The sequence below is a fragment of the Populus euphratica genome, unplaced genomic scaffold, assembly GCF_000495115.2.
Source record: "Populus euphratica unplaced genomic scaffold, PopEup_1.0 scaffold244.1, whole genome shotgun sequence".
Classification (NCBI taxonomy): domain Eukaryota; kingdom Viridiplantae; phylum Streptophyta; class Magnoliopsida; order Malpighiales; family Salicaceae; genus Populus; species Populus euphratica.
The window spans coordinates 294,281-310,834 of record NW_011500125.1 but is presented as its reverse complement, the minus strand read 5'-3'; the positions used below and the strand labels follow the sequence as shown (position 1 = coordinate 310,834).

General features: G+C 34.6%; 2 protein-coding genes across 2 annotated transcripts; one reads left to right on the top strand and one right to left on the bottom strand.

Moving 5' to 3' along the window:
• The first annotated feature begins 6,813 nt into the window (after positions 1–6,813).
• LOC105110235 (PTB domain engulfment adapter) lies at positions 6,814–9,050 on the top strand. The gene is made up of 4 exons (XM_011005215.1): positions 6,814–7,084; positions 7,473–7,554; positions 7,984–8,142; positions 8,508–9,050. The coding sequence occupies exons 1-4, from the start codon at positions 6,890–6,892 to the stop codon at positions 8,579–8,581; spliced, it is 510 nt and encodes a 169-aa protein (XP_011003517.1). The 5' UTR covers positions 6,814–6,889; the 3' UTR covers positions 8,582–9,050.
• A 1,974-nt stretch (positions 9,051–11,024) lies between these two features.
• On the bottom strand, positions 11,025–12,710 carry LOC105110234 (F-box protein At3g07870-like). The gene has a single exon (XM_011005214.1). It carries the CDS (start codon positions 12,498–12,500, stop codon positions 11,232–11,234), a length of 1,269 nt encoding a protein of 422 aa, XP_011003516.1. The 5' UTR covers positions 12,501–12,710; the 3' UTR covers positions 11,025–11,231.
• Positions 12,711–16,554: the final 3,844 nt, after the last annotated feature.

Below are 16,554 nucleotides of genomic sequence, written 5' to 3'. Positions count from 1 at the left end.
TTTGTCTAGGTACAAGTTATCTTTGTGTCACACTCCTATCAAACCTGATTTACTTGGCTTTCCAGGAATTGGCATCTTTGCGTGTGGGTTGCGTGACCATGTGATCACGAGGTTCGCATCATTTGGTATCAGAGCTTGGCTCCATTAATCAGGTTATATCCTCCTGAAATTTTCGTTTCTTGTTAATTCCGCAAAAAATTCCTTAGTATCCAATTTCTTCTTCTCCTTGAATTTGCGGCATATAAAAAGGAAAAAAAAATTTGTTATTTCATCCTGTTATTGTTCAAAATATATCAGTAACATAAAAAAAGAGAGAGAAAAGAGAAAAGAAAAGAAAAATTGTTCAAAAAGACGTTTATTAGATTCTGCCGCAGAAAACTAAACAAGGGACAATTGGATCAAATCAACTCGGAATTAGCTCAAATTTTAAATTCGAATTACTGGGGTCCTAATCGCATTACATATCAAATTTGGGGTCAATTGCATATCATTTGCTTTGGGTTTCAAATTCGGGTCTATTCAGGTCTGATTCATAACGTTTTTACGTCAGTATATCAAACGTTGTCATAAATTGCTCAAACCTTATATTCTGTCTATTAGGGTTGATATCGCACTATATCTGAAATTTTAACTCAATTGAACATTATTTACTTTAGATTCCAGATTCAGACTTAACTTGTCGTAAACGAGTCTGTCTTGCGTCACCGTTTCAAAATTCGCTTGCTTTTTGTTGATTTCGTTTCTTGCAGTTTATTTTCATCATATCCAACATATTTGGGTGTTTTTTTAATGATTTTGCATATTTTTTGTTTCTGTTTTTATTCGCGTCTTCAATTTCGTTCATATTTCGGATAGACTCGCTTGCTACTCACGAGACTATCATCGCAGTTTCGTTTTGCTTGTTTTCTAGTTTTTTCATTGCTTCTTGAGTCATATATATATTTGGATAGCGCTGCCAAGTTGGTTCTACTTGGTGTTGGTTTCAGTTTCGCAAGAACCGCAAGAAGGTGAGACGAGAGGTGTGAGCGTGTGAGGATATTAAGAGTGTTTGAGCGAAACACGAGTGACGTGAGGATAAATTTTCTTTTACCACTAACAACTTTTTGCAGGTACTATCATGTCAGATCAAAACAGTACACCGCCCCATCCCGAGGGAGAACTTACATTTCAAATGCAAGCCATGACACAAATGATGGAGAGGATGAATTTTGTGATGGGAAATGTGTGCGACAGACTTGATAGGGTGGAGAAACGTGGTAACGAGGCTGGTACGAGCACCCAAAATGTGAAGCTTGGGGTGGAACCGAAAGCAAACAATAGCAGTAGGGCCAACAGGCCAACAACGTGGGCTGATTGTGAGGATTTTGAGGAGGCCGTTGGTGATATCGGTGATGGTGTTTTTGATGATGAGGCCATAGATTACCGGGAAGGTTTTTGGCAGCCTAGAAACCGAAGGGATTATGGGAATAGAACTAGGGGCCAATTCGGCCAAAGGGAAAATTTCCGTAGTGTTGGGGGACATGCTGATTTAGATGGTGATTTGGATGCTATCAAACTGAAAATACCTTCTTTTCAAGGTAAAAACGATCCCGAGGCATATTTGGAGTGGGAAAAAAAGGTGGATTGGATTTTTGATTGCCATAACTATTCGGAGGCGAAGAAAGTGAAATTGGTAGTCATCGAATTCATGGATTATGCACTGATTTGGTGGGATCAGAATGTTACTAGTAGAAGACGGAGTGGAGAGAGGCCGATAGCGTCGTGGGAGGAGATGAAAGTGTTGATGAGAAGGCGATTTGTGCCTAACCACTATTATAGAGATTTGTATATGAAATTGCAGGGTTTGAATCAGGGTTCTAGGTCCGTGGATGAGTATTTCAAGGAAATGGAGATTGCCATGATTCGGGCCAACGTGATTGAGGATCGGGAAGCTACTATGGCTAGGTTTCTAAATGGACTGAATAGGGACATTGCAAATGTTGTAGAATTACAACACTGTGTGGAATTGGAAGACATGGTCCATATGGCAACGAAGGTAGAGAGACAAATAAAGAGAAGGGGCAGTACACGTTTTTAGACCAATTCGGCTTCATCTTCCTCAACATGGAGGCTGAATTTAAAAAGAGAGGGGGCTGTCCAACTAAAGCCTTATGCAAAGGCTGAACCACCTAAGGCCAAAAAGAATACTTATACGGATGGAAAAGGTAAATCTGAATCTCAACCTACTCGTGATAGAGATATTAAATGCTTTAAATGTTTAGGGAAGGGGCACATTGCATCTCAGTGTCCAAACCGAAGAGTTATGCTTATAAGAGATAATGGGGATGTTGAATCTGAAAGTGAGAAATCTGAAAGTGAAGAGATGCCACCTTTGATGGATTGTAGCGATGAGGAGATTGCATACCCTGTTGAGGGGGAGGCTTTGGTTATAAGACGTGCGCTGAACATGCAAATCAAAGAAGATGATGTAGATCAGCAACGGGAAAATATATTTCACACTCGATGTCACATCCAAAACAAGGTATGTAGCATGATAATTGATGGAGGTAGTTGTGCTAATGTTGCTAGTGATACACTTGTGAAGAAAATGAATCTGAGTTGTATTAAGCATCCTAGGCCTTATAGATTGCAATGGTTGAATGAATGTGGTGAAGTGAGGGTTACTAAGCAGGTTTTGATTGCGTTTGCTATTGGGAAGTATTCTGATGAGATTTTATGTGATGTCGTCCCGATGCATGCTAGTCACTTACTTTTGGGGCGTCCATGGCAGTTTGATCGGAAAGCGATTCATGATGGGTTCAGAAATAGGTTCACTATTGTAAAGGATGGTAAAACCATCACTCTTGTACCTCTTTCTCCGAAACAAGTGTATGATGATCAAATCAAATTAAAAAAGGAATGTGAGAATGGGAAGAGTGAAAATTCACGTGAGGACAATGGTGAGAGAAAACCATCAGATTCGGCTAAACCTAAATCATTAATTAAACCGGTTGAGAGTGGAGGTAAAAACCGAGGAGTGAAGAAAGTAAGCTTGTGTGATGATAATAGTGTGGAAAAATTAAAGAAACAACCTAATTTTTATGCAAAAGGATCTCAAATCAGATCTGCATTTTTTACTAATAAGCCAATGATCTTACTTGTGTATAAGGAGGCTTATTTTAACACTAACAATCTTGATTCTGCTATTCCTAGTGTGGTTGTTTCTTTGATGCAGGAGTTTGATGATGTATTCCCTGAAGACATCCCTAATGGATTACCACCATTAAGGGGGATTGAACATCAAATTGATCTTGTGCCCGGAGCTTCAATTCCTAACCGTCCAACCTATAGAAGCAACCCCGAGGAGACGAAGGAGCTTCAAAGGCAAGTAGATGAGTTGATGATGAAGGGGTACATTCGTGAGAGTATGAGTCCTTGTGCTGTGCCAAATCTTATTCCTAAAGAGGGGAGGACTATTTAATGCTTTTCCTCACTTAGGAAGGAAAGTAATTAAATCAGCAACAAAGGAGGAAATTTGTTTTCTTATTTGTCCAAGTTAAACAAGGAATTCCAAGCTAATCAAGGACATCAAAGGGGGCAGCAACACAAATTTTCCAAATCAGATTTTTCCAATTTTGTTTAGGACTTCTTAAGGGTGACAAATCTGATTCTAGCTTATTTAGGATGGTATTTTCGGATTTTTAGTATTTTTAGTATTTTCTTCTTAGTTTTTGGGTTATTATTACTTATTTGGGTCAATTGTAAGTGGGCTACATATAAGTCCACCTAAGGGAGGTCCATTAGGGTTTCTTTAAGTTCAAATTCAGTATAAATAAAGGCATAACCCAAACATGTAAAGGTGACGTAATTTTCAGATTAATAAAACTTCTTTGCTGCAGTTATTGTGTGTTGGTAGGATAATCTCCCTTCCTTGGTTCTCTAAAGAACTGAAAACGACTTATTGAAGAACAACTAGCTTCGTGGCGTCATCCTTATACTTCTCGTTCGCGAATCAATATTCGTTGGGTGGGGGTTTCTGTTTTCAATAGTGCTGGTGCCTAGGTACAAGTTATCTTTGTGTCACACTCCTATCAAACCTGATTTACTTGGCTTTCCGGGAATTGGTATCTTTGCGTGTGGGTTGCGTGACCATGTGATCACAAGGTTCGCATCATTTGGAGGTGTTATTGAGGTGAATTGAAATTAATGGTTAATGATTGATGTGGATTATCATCTAGGATGATTGGATTAAAAAAACTGGATGTGTATAGAAGTGAAATAATTTTAAATCAATAACTTAAGATATCCTATTATAAGGGAAACTTTGTTAGAATTTTTATAGAAATTGCAATAAAGCACCTATTAATTTGAAATAGGCTAGCATTCTTGTAAAAAAAATTCAAATATCTCTATAATCAAGGATTTTTTTTGTCTAGAAAAAAATGGGATCGTTACATTTATTCTAAATTAGATTTGTTTTGGCGCATTAAATTTTGTTTTAGAGTTTATTTTAATAATAAACTTGTGTTAGTTGATTATTAGATAGGATTCATTTACTTGCAACCTAAAAAGAGTCCGTTAGATTTATTTAGAGGGGACTCTATATTGCTTTTATGAATGCAGTTTTGGAAGCTATGATAATTTAACTAAACAAGACTTTTTCTTTGATTTGTATGTTACATACAACCTTTCTTTGCAGAGACAAAGATCATACATTGATTTATCAAAGATCATACTTTAGGTTCTTAAGTACATAGTTATTTTTAGGTTCGAGTTGTTTTTCTAATACTTACCTTTGGGTCGGGATTTCAAACTTTGATATTCTACTTTTTTTGGGTTGATTTTGAATTCTTTTATGAGTTACATGATCATGTAATCATGAGGTTCGCATAACCTCTTTATAGGATATAACTCAACCAACATTATCTCCTTACAAGATTGTCCTATTTCCTTCTCCATGATGGACCCTAACTTGCATTCCCTTTCCTTGTTGGATCAACCACACATCCTTTCAAATAAAACTTATGCCCTCAAATTTAACTACTATATCCAAGGTGCACTACTTCCTAGTCAAACATGGTTTAATCATCTCTAACTACATGAATAAAATGTATGTTCATTAAATGGTTACATAATTTTTTATTTTAATAGAGCCTGTATAATGGTGTTATAACATACCTATACCTAGAGATCACCCATATGATGTCATCATCCTCACTTAATAATGAATTACCAGTCTTTTCTTTAAGTAAGTTAATATGTCGTATGACTATATAAAAATCCATGAGCCATTAGGTAAAAAAGTTTAAGAAAGGACCTCACATTCCTTTCTTGAACCTCAAATGTTTCATTCCTCCTATTAAAAAGTCATTAAACATAATAAAGAACTTGTTTTACAAATGCTTATAAAGTTTGAGTCTAGTAGTCTAATTTCCAATCCATACACCAGTTATAGAAAGATCCAAATCCATTGAGATTTTTGATAAACTTTATCAAGATTCAATATATTACTTATATTTAATGTTTTCATAGCTAATAGAGCCATTACATCCTCACACATCACCTTTATATATATATATATATATCAAGGAAGAATTAGCTAGCAACAAATGAAAACAATTTTTATCCTATCTACATTAAGGAAAAATAAAATTCTAGGGAGGGGAGAATTCCAAATTTGCAAAGAGTGATAGTATATAATATTTTACTATATTTTTTTATATAATAACTTAGTTAATTTAATTTTCAAAACCTTAACTTAGTTTCTCAATAGTCTATAATTGTTAATTCTTTAAAATCACTATTACTTTTTAGAAAACTAATAAACAACCTTTTAAATTTTTAAAATTAAAAAGTAATCAAAATGGTATTTTAGAAAGAAAGATTAAGAAAAACATTAAATTAGACCTTGAGCCTTTTTTTAGTTGTTTTATGAGCTAACTAAGGTAATTGAAGTTGGCTACTAGTTTGTAAGTTGAAAAAATTACTAGACTCAGTTACTAGTTGACAAGTCAATCGATAACTAGACCACAACCATTATTATTTTCCTAATTTTTTTTTCTATTGATATAAAAAAAATCCTTTAATGCTTAAGCTAATAAATATAAGTGGAGAAAAAAATAATGTAGAGGAAAGTGAAGAATATAAGAGAGTATATATGTGATTATTATTATTGGTCTATGGCCTTATAAATAAACTCTTTTATTTATTTAGTGACTTGATATATTTATAGATATTGATTATATGAGGTTAATCATGGAGAGTTGATACTAATCTAATGGAGAGTGGAGTAATGATGGCATGAAGTATAATTGATGTTTTTTTAAGGCATATTAGTTGTTATGTTTTATTGTGCTATTAGTGAAAAGATTGATATTGAAAACAATTGATGAGAAAAAAAGATATTCATTAAAAATATAAATTTGATAAGAAATAACCATTGATGTAAAAAATAAAATATAATTATTAATATAAAAATTAGATAACATACTAATAGTTTATATATAAACAAATAAGGCTGGTCATAATAATAAATTTCTTGAAAGTTATAATTTTAGATTATGGTGTATATTAATATTAGATTCTAGTTGATTAAGCCCAAAAACATGATGAATAACTCATTTGATGGGTAATTTATTACAATCCATTAGTTATTTTATTTTTTTTATTTTTATATCATTAAAAAACCTATATGTAAATTTAGTTCAAAAACTATATGTAAATTTATCGATTATATTCCAAATCTATAAATTTATTATCAATCAGGTTCCCAAATTTCTATAAATCCTTCATAAATAATTTACTCTTATTTTTTCTATTAGCCACGTATTCATTATGTCATTCTATCACGTCCCAAAAGGAATATAATACCGGTGAATGGTATCTGTTCCTGCTCTTCCAGGAGAAAAACATGGCTGCTTCGTTAGCTAAAGCTACAGTACTAGCAAGAGGCAAAGATGAAGTGTATGTGGCAGCAACGCCACTAAGAGCCACAAAAGGACCCGCTCAGCTGCTTATGTCTACTGCTTACTCTCTCAACCTCTGGGACTTGCAGCACTTTGTGGTTATCATCAAACCCAATTTACCACCTCCTCAAAATTCTCAGGTTCTTGATTCTCTAGTTCGTTCTTACTCCTCTGTTTTCCGGGCCTTGAAATTCATTCCCCCCATTTTTGGGTTGGTCCAATATATGCTTAACATTCTTGTAGATGATGGGAATAATTTTTTTCGGTGGTAGATTGTTAATTACCAGTGTACCTCATATTAATCTATTTGATTTTTTTGTCAAATTCTTAAGCTATTAAGGCCAACAACAGAAAGAATATTTGTTATTCATGGAATGAATTGCAAATTCATGTTATCCATACGAAACGAAAATCTCGTTATTCATGTCTAATCAAGGCAGCACGCCATTGCTCTTATGCTGTATTAGGGGTTGCATTAATATTTAGAAGCTGAAATCTAACACTGAAGTTCAATTATTTGTATTGTAGGCTATTGTTTTTGATTTTCAGCCAAAAGATCCTGAAAATATCTACACTGCACTTTCAGTTCTATCAGGTAGAGCAATACCAGGTGAGGGTTGCTATTGTTTGTAAACCTTTTTCCCTTCAAACAAATGTTTGATTAAATTTTGTCAGATTTCCATCATGCATAAACTCTATTGTTTTGGACGCTACGGGGTATCTTGGCCTAGATGAGTCCATTACATTCCAAATCAGTGAACAAAGTTCTTGATGTGATGTTTCTAATATATGAATACTTGCCGTGAAAAATAGTGCAAAATTCATTTATTATGCGCATAATAATCTTTTATTATTTACTGAGTCACAATTTTGTTGTCATTTCAACATGAAAAGATCAACTTAATATCCTTTTCAGCTAGCACTACTATGATGTATAGTTAAAAGCTACTATATGGTTATAATGATTTTGGCCGTGCACGTTATTGAACAAAGTTCTCTCCTACTTTCTGTGTATGATGTTCTCTAACCATTTTTACAGGAGTTGTTCTTGTGCGGAAGTTGTCAAAGCTACCGAGAAGAAAATGTTGGTTTGTTGGATCCTCGAAGTTAGATGCTGTAGATGTTGCAACTAAATTTAACAGTGACTGGAGAACGGATTTGAGGGTTGGCCATCACGACTGTCGTGATTATACAAATGGTAATAATGAATCTCTTCTTTTCATTTACTTATTTTATGAAAATCCATTTCCTGTTCTGTCATGCTATGTGATCTGGATACTTGGCAACTGTTCTTAAGCTAATGATCTGCCTGCCATTATCAATTGCTTGTAAACATTGGTGTTGTCGCACTGCTTGTGTTATGTTACGCCAGCTTGCTTACCATCTCTTTTGTTTTTGGTAGGTGGTTTCCCATTAACCAATGAATCTTAGCTGATAAAAATATGCATGTGAACATAACATCATTTTTCTTTTTCTTGGCAAGTAAAGGGGTCCCTTAAAAATAAATTCAACCTGTTTCTTTGTCATTTTCGTTCCCCTAATATATTCTTTTTCACTTGGAAGGATTGGTAGAGCTTCTCATTGGTGAAAAACAAGTGTTAGAGCGTCTAAGACAAGACCGTGGTGGTCAGGGTTAGAGCATCGTGTACTGAAAAAGCTATACGAAAGTTACATGGACAATATCTTCTCTTATTTCTCAAAGAATCTGTTTCGACAACTCCGGTAAAGAAATCTCCCTGCAATCATGTTGGTGTATACTAGCGCAAGGCACACAAGCTTGATAAATTCCAACTCGTCTTTCGCCAAGAATAGTTGTTTCATGTTTTGCTTTTGACAGGCTAGTTTTGTTTTCTTTCTCATCCAACAATCTGCCTTGCAAATTATCAAAAAGACATTTCTATTCCTTCTGTATATCACTGGATGGTATGATTAGCTCACAAACAGTTTTCTCTAGGTCCAATGCTCATATGGACAGAAATGGAGTTCATTGATTCATGGTGCTGCCGTATACTTGGAACGAGAAATTTAGGATTGGGGTGCCAATTGGATGATTTATGATTTTTGTATTGCAAAACCTGTATTTTCTATATAAAATGAACTTTAAATTAAATGGTATAATTAAAATTTTTCAAAAGTTTAGGAATAAAATGCATTTGTTTTCAAAGTTTGGCACCCATGCCCCCCCAACCCTTCGACATGGTTCCTCTCTGCATGGCTTTGATGTTTCATATCAAGTTGTACTATATATAAAAGAAATGGATTAACATGTATAATGTTGCATGAAACATGGTTCCTAAAAACCATGAGGACATGATGGAGTGACAAGAAACTCGTGTAGAGCCACTCGTATTGAAACATGATTAGAGTTGAAGGCATATCGCTGGGGGTTGAGCTAGATTATTTTTCGAGGGGATTAAGATTAGAAATTGTTTTTTTAGAGAGGGCCAAAACTAATTTTTAAACTGCTTACGCGAAAGCGAGGAACTTTTTATTTTTTGCAGTGGTCGGACCCTGCCAGCCTACACTGCAAATCACCATTTAATTTTTTTTTAACGAACTTAAGGATTTGCTGAGAGGAAAATAAGAAGATAAATAGGAATGGAGAGAAGTTTCCTGTGACTTCTAGTGAAGTAGTTAGGATTGACAGTGAGAGTTGAATCTAGGAACAAGGGGAGAGAGATCATTATTCTTAGTTTGGAGATCAACCACTTTTAGTGAGCACAATCTCAGCTCTAAACCTTTGAATATAGAGAAAATATCTTAAATTTTGTGGTTATCAAGAGAGGATATTGAGAAGTGTTGAGCTGATGTCATAAACATGAGATCCAAGGTTGCATCACTAATCTACCTGTTGGGGTAAATAGTTTCCTTTTTATACACTTAATCATTCTGATAATGATATAGACGAGAATTTCGAAGTTTTTTATATGTGTTGGGGTTTGTTTTTATTAAAGTTTGCAGAAACAATTAACATGAGTAAGTCAAGTCCTATGCTTTTCAATTGTTGATCAGTCTGTCTTACTTATCGTAAAGGGAATCAATGAGCAGGTTTGTTGTGTAATCAAGGCTTGAGAGCTACCATTGCAGTGCATTTTCTCTCTACTCTACTGGGGTTGCCATGTTCCTGTCAATGTTGCTTTTAACCTGCTTCTTTCTTTGGCCTCAGGGCCCTCTTTTACCAAAGAAAATATAAAACGTCCCAGTCATGTCCATAAAGATGAGAGAAATTGCTGTCATTCATTGAAAGCATGGATCAGTCATCCATGCGTTGCACACACGCCTGGAAGGGAGGTGGGGGCTGTGGTGAAGGAAATATGTAAAAGAAATTATACCTGGTGGGAGATTTTCCACTGGTCAAGTTTTGCTACTTGTCGAGCTTTTCTCTCAAGAGTATAATTTCATATCAAAGATTGATGAAGACAAAATAAAAGGCATTAGGCATAGGATACGAGGGTGGTATTGGTTTGATGGTCGAAACAAGGAAAAAGGTCATCAAAAAGCAGACTACTTTGCAAGTTTTCGTATCGGCAAATCTTCAAGGCAAGAAATCTGTTCAAAGGGAATCTTTCATCATGGGTGCTGCTATTTTTTCTATGGGACAACGGAGGGATGTTTTGGGTGACCTACTCTTAGATAAAGGCTTCTTTCCCATATACATCGAATGTTTGGTAAAGAAGCATGAGTTCAATTTTCAACATTGTTTTTATGTTAGTATATAGTTGTTATGTTGATGGTGGGTTGGTGCCTGTTGAAAAATTAGCCGAGTTCTGGTGCCCCTTTCTAGGTAGCTGATAATTAAGAGGCTGTTTCAAGTACCATTTTTCTTGCCTAACCTCCTCCTATTTTTATAATCTCGATTCAACAAAAGAAAAAACGAGATAGTGCTCGGCCGATCTAGCTTTGTAAACAGGATTTTATTTAGTTAGTCTGAACCAGTCAAAGTTTGGCAAAGACAACTAGCAGGATTTAGCCATTCAAGCATGATTTCTAATTTCTCTCGGCAAGATTTAGCCTGCAAAACCTTGCAGTAAGTAATTTCCGATGATACGATGAGTGGTCCGGTCCTTGTTGATAATCATCTAGCAAATTCAAGAGGATTATTGAACCTTGGAATTGAATGAATATTCGTTTGTGTTGTGACTGATCCGATATTTATATTCAATATTCATATATTCACAAATAGAAATTGTTATCTGAAGTCTCCAAGCATGTAAGATTTGATCATAACCTGATGATGAAGCAGATAATTAACACAGAAACAGGATTCTGTTGCAGAGCAGGGAGTAATCAACTCACATATGGAGAAGTATCCGATCCTCGGTTGTATGCATCACTGGGAGTATCGATCCAATTCAGGCTGCCCACATGAACTACTGTTTGAAACCAATTTGGTGCCCCTTGTAGCTCAATGTCCTTGAACTTTCCGTTCTTCGGGTCATAAGAAACCAGAACTCTGTTCTTATACTCCAGCAGGATTTCACCATTCTTCAAGACACATAGAGCTCCAACAACCCTTCCATTAGAACTATTTTTCCATATCTTTAGCTGTCGGTCCTGATTTTGTTTCAAGCTCTTGGGCATGTAAGCCCCGATGTTGTATTCTTTAACCCAAGACTCCTTCACATTGTACTCCTTCATGACCCAAATCTCCAATCTTCCATAATTGCAATAAACAGCAGCAGAGAGGCAACCCCTCAGAACCACTAGGTGATAGTTGCACCTATTTAGGCCACCGCAGTCCGGTTTCGGGACTTCTCGGAATTGCTCATCGGTCAAGTCGAATGAGACCAGCCTGCGGGCGGGCTTATTTCTACACGGGCGGCTAATCCAATGAAGCCTTCCATTAACCAGGGCCCCTGAAGCCCGGCGAACTAGCCGGTATGATACTTTGCCTAGACTTCGCCATTCAGGGCAGCCTAGCGTTAAAATCTGGACTTCCGATAGTGGATAAATGATTCTACGTGACCGAGGGTAGCCACCATGCCCATTCCTGTAATACACGATTCTGATTACCTTGTATTCTTTAGTCTTGGGATTGAAACCAAACCCAGAAACCACTTCTTGATCAGGATACTGCAAGGATTTTGGCAGCTCTTTATAGCAGCCTGTGAAAGGATTATAGATATAAAGAGAATCATTGTACAATGAGTCAGATAGGCACAGTAAACCGTTACAGGAGCCTACCACTTCAAATTCTGGCATCATAGAGGAAAAGGGTGCCGGAATTCTCTTCACCTTCTCCTTTTCTTCCTCGTGAGCAGCAAAATCCACAAAATAGAGATTGTTTCTGATGGGAAAGTCGCAGTGAAGGATTAGGCAAGGATGATCGGTATCCTGAGTTGAGCAAGACAAATATAAATCTACAAGCTGAGGATCCTGCACCAAGGCACGCCAAGCTCGGCATACACACTTGAATTGCATCAAAGATGTGATGGGTAATCTTGAAAGTATATCATGAGCAATCTCCCGTGGTAGAAGCTCCATTCCAGTTGTTTGTGGATCATCTTCAACCGTGGTTTTTCTTCGTTTCCTATATTTTTCACAATCCAAGTCCATATCGACCACTACAGGCAAAAGGGCTTAGTATTAGATCAAAAGATGATGGCTTGTTCTTGAAGATGAAGAATTGGAGTTGCATATAAGCATGATGGGCTTTGATAAGATCATCAAAATTTTAAGAATGGAGTTGGAAAGCACAAGGAAATTGGTGTGTTCTAAATGGGAGCCACCATTGAATAATTCTCCACGTATAACAGAGTTTGGTTTACTTTTCATTACAGAGAAAAGTTAAATTGATAGACCCAGCAATCTTCACCGTCCAATAAAAGAATCCAGGGCCACGATACGTTGCACATTAATTGCAAAACTTAACGAATCCTATTCCTTGTCTATGGATGCATGACCCTACTGATAGTGACCTAGCGATATCGAGTTTGAATAAGAACAAGAATTGACCATTTAATGTACTAAATGCTAGACAAAGTTTCCCTTCTCTCTTTCTCCTGCGTGGATGCCCTTGTACGTGTTCTTACAAGAAATTTTGCCTAGGCAGATGCCAGGAATCATCCCTGTGAAGGTTCTCTGGAGGTGGGGAGTGGCAAGAAATTAATATATCTCCAAGATTCAGAATAAAAGCCATTGCAGAAACGTGATTGCTCTGAGTCACAGTACAAAAGGACCAAATGTATAGACTTATAGGAGCTAGGCAGAGCCCAGTTCTTCTCACACACAATCATTTAGTGTAGTCTAGCTAGAAGGTCTCAAGAACAATCTGCCGTTTGACGTCAAGGCCATGTGAGCTTGTTTGGAAGAAATTTCTAGGAAGCTGGGATGCCAGTGGCCAACAGAGGGATCTTATCAAGACTTTCTTTCTTTCTTCCTTTCTTTTTTTAAACAAGCGAAGTTAAGCATGCAATTTCGAAGCACTTGTTTATCGTCTTTCAAGAAAGCAGCACGCAGACAGTTCATTTCAAAGCATGAATTTTCTTTACATTAACAAGTAAATAAAGGTCATGTGGGAAATTGTTGGATTTCAAGAGTTAAAGGTTAAAGTGATTGAAATAAAGTTTGAGGACCAGTAGATTAGTTTATGAAAAGGTGACTGAAAAGCATCATTTGGGGACCAAAACTCACCTATTCAGATCAACCCGGTTGTTTTAACTTGAAACCTCACCATTTATTAACCACTTAGATCGTTGGTTCACAGCACGCTGCAGATTGAATAAAAAAATTAATATAAAAGAAATATAAGCATTATTAATGTTTTTTCTAGTAAAAAAATAAAATAAATTATATAATGTTTAATTTGACGTGACTCGATCAATTCAATGAGTTTAATAGTAACATAAATGACCGGTAAAAATATAATTTTACTTAAAATAAATATTTAAGATGAAATTTTTTTATAAATATTAAAATGATAATTTATTAGATCGATTCAGATCCACTCAGATTAACTTGTCAATTCACGTACCAAGTCATAAGACTATAATTCCTCTTAAAAAATAAATTAAAATAAGTTATAAAGTTTAATTTCTAATATTAAAAAATAAAAAAAAAATAGAAAAGAAAAAAATTTAATTGAAATATATAGTCGAAGGCTTCTAGTTTTCAATAAGATTATGTGTTTGGAAAAAATAGAAACAGAGTGCTTAATTAGAAAATTTGTAAGAGTAAAGACACTGAACTATTCATAATCTCTATAGAGGGGTGGGTGCATCAAAGAGTGGTTTTAGAAATGTTGTAATTTCTGGGCAACCACACATTATTTCCACCATAGATGCTGCTCTCTGCTTCCAAATTCTCAGAAATTTCCCAATGTTACAAACGAAGGATCCTTCTGCATAGCTACAAAATTGCACTGAACAGATCCTTGGGGTTGCGCTCGTTGTATTTGCGTAGGACAGAAATGTCTTTACCAAAATATTGTTTTTTAAATAACAACTTACTATAATCTTAAAATCAGATTTTAATAAAAAAATAAAATAATGAAGTGATAATTTTGACATTAATATATTAAAAAAATATAAATAGGAAATATGAGAAAATTAAAACATAATTTCTTTTTTTAGATTAACGTGGGTGTCCGGGCCAGCTTGCGCGCACCACGACTAATCCCACGGGCCCTGAAGTTAACGACCATGTAAGCCTCAAGTGGCCATCATATGAGCAATCAAGGACTCGAACTTGAAACCACAGAGGGAGCAAACTCCTTGATCTCAAGTCCTTACCACTTGACCACCACCTAGTTATGTTGTTTGTTGCATAAAACTCAAAGTAATCAAGATAAATACAAAACAATCATAATAATTTGAAATAAGAATTAAAAAAAAAGTATTTGTTTAATCAAAATCCCTTTGTCTTACTAAAACATCTAGTTTTTTATAATTCTTACTATCATAAGTATTGTTTTTCATCATAATTCTAAAAGGAAATTTTATATGAAAAACAAAAACAAAGAAATAATGAGTCAATAATTTTGACTCTAATTTATTAAAAAAAATAATAAACTTGAGAAACAATTCATAAAAAGTTTACACAAATAAACAAATATTTAACCCATAAGTTCATTTTTTCTAGCTAATATAGCTTGTGACTTGTGTCTAGTGCTTAGTGCCTCGTAAATCAAGATGGTTGGTACTTGCCAAAAGTTATATTTAGTGGATTTGAGGACTCTTTGATATCTAAGTATGTATTTTTTATATAAAAAAACAATAATATATTAAAGAGAAACTCTAAAAATAAATATGTAGTAAAAAATAAAGATTATGAATCTTTTTCATTAAAGAATTCATAAGGTTTTTATAGCCAATAAGTTTAGTCATTTTGTGAAGATGAGGAGTTGAAGTGTCATCTTGTCTTGATAGCATTAATAAAGAAAAATATCTTTGACATATGTATTAAAAATGAAGTAAATATCTATTTCACATAATTAATGAAGGATAAATATCTCTTATATATTATTAATATTGGATAAGTGGTAGGATCTTTTGGAAACTTTTGTACATCTAGAGGTGTAGAGAGAAGAGTATCATTAATCTTAGCATTTTATGTTAAGGGTCATAAAATAAAATAAACAAGTGGAGTCTTGTGGTTCAATATAGAGCCTTGAAATATCCTCAATTTTACATCTATTTAGGTTTGGCGAGATGTTGAGTCTTAGAATGTCAGTTCTAGAATTTGTCAGACCCACATATAGTTGGGTTTAAAGTGTATTTAAGCTAGGGATGTTGGGTCACCATTTTGTTTTCTATTCTTTTAAATATGAATTTTAGAAGAAAAAAAAATCATATATAAAACACATTAATCTATCAACATCCATTAAATGTTCACACACATTTAGGCATATTCACTTCATAAAAAGGATCTTATTTATATCAACATGGCATGAACCGATATCCCTCACACCTTTCCTATCAAAAGATCATCAAATCCTTATAGGTACTATATAAGGGTAAAGATATATTAAAGTGAATAGAAAAACTTGACTTCTTTAATCTTTTCTAAATGTTTATAATAACTCTTGTTAGTTTAAAATTTTAAATTTCTCTCTTTTATTTTATAAGCGTTTGCCCATATAATTTCTAAAACTTGTCCAGTAGCCCTTAGCATTTATTATTTTAAAAATTGATAAGGTATCAAAAAAACTCAAATAGCTTAGGAGCAAGGCTTATGTACTGGATAATCAATTAATCTCTTAGTTTTAGCATTCTGATTCATTATTCTTAACCATGATGGCAAGTGGTTGATTCTTGATGCATGGTAAGCCAAGGTGGCTAATGACTAGTACTTGTAAAAAATCTCCTTTGATAAATTTAAGGACTCTTAGATGTTTAAACAAGTATCTTTTAAAAGAAAGAAAGTACAAAAATATGAAAGAAAAAACAAAAATGAGTCTAGACACATGATTTTAATTTTTTAAAGTGTTTGTCCACCTTTATTTTTCTCAAATAAAAAATAGGTAAATGATGTATCATCTACAAACCTAGATTTCAGCCATCGTTGTGTTGGTTGGAAAATCAGTATAATGTTTCTTTTGCTTTAAAAACCTAATTTTTAAGCTTTTTATTTTTTAAAAAAAAAAACCTCATCAACACCTTTAGAACCACTT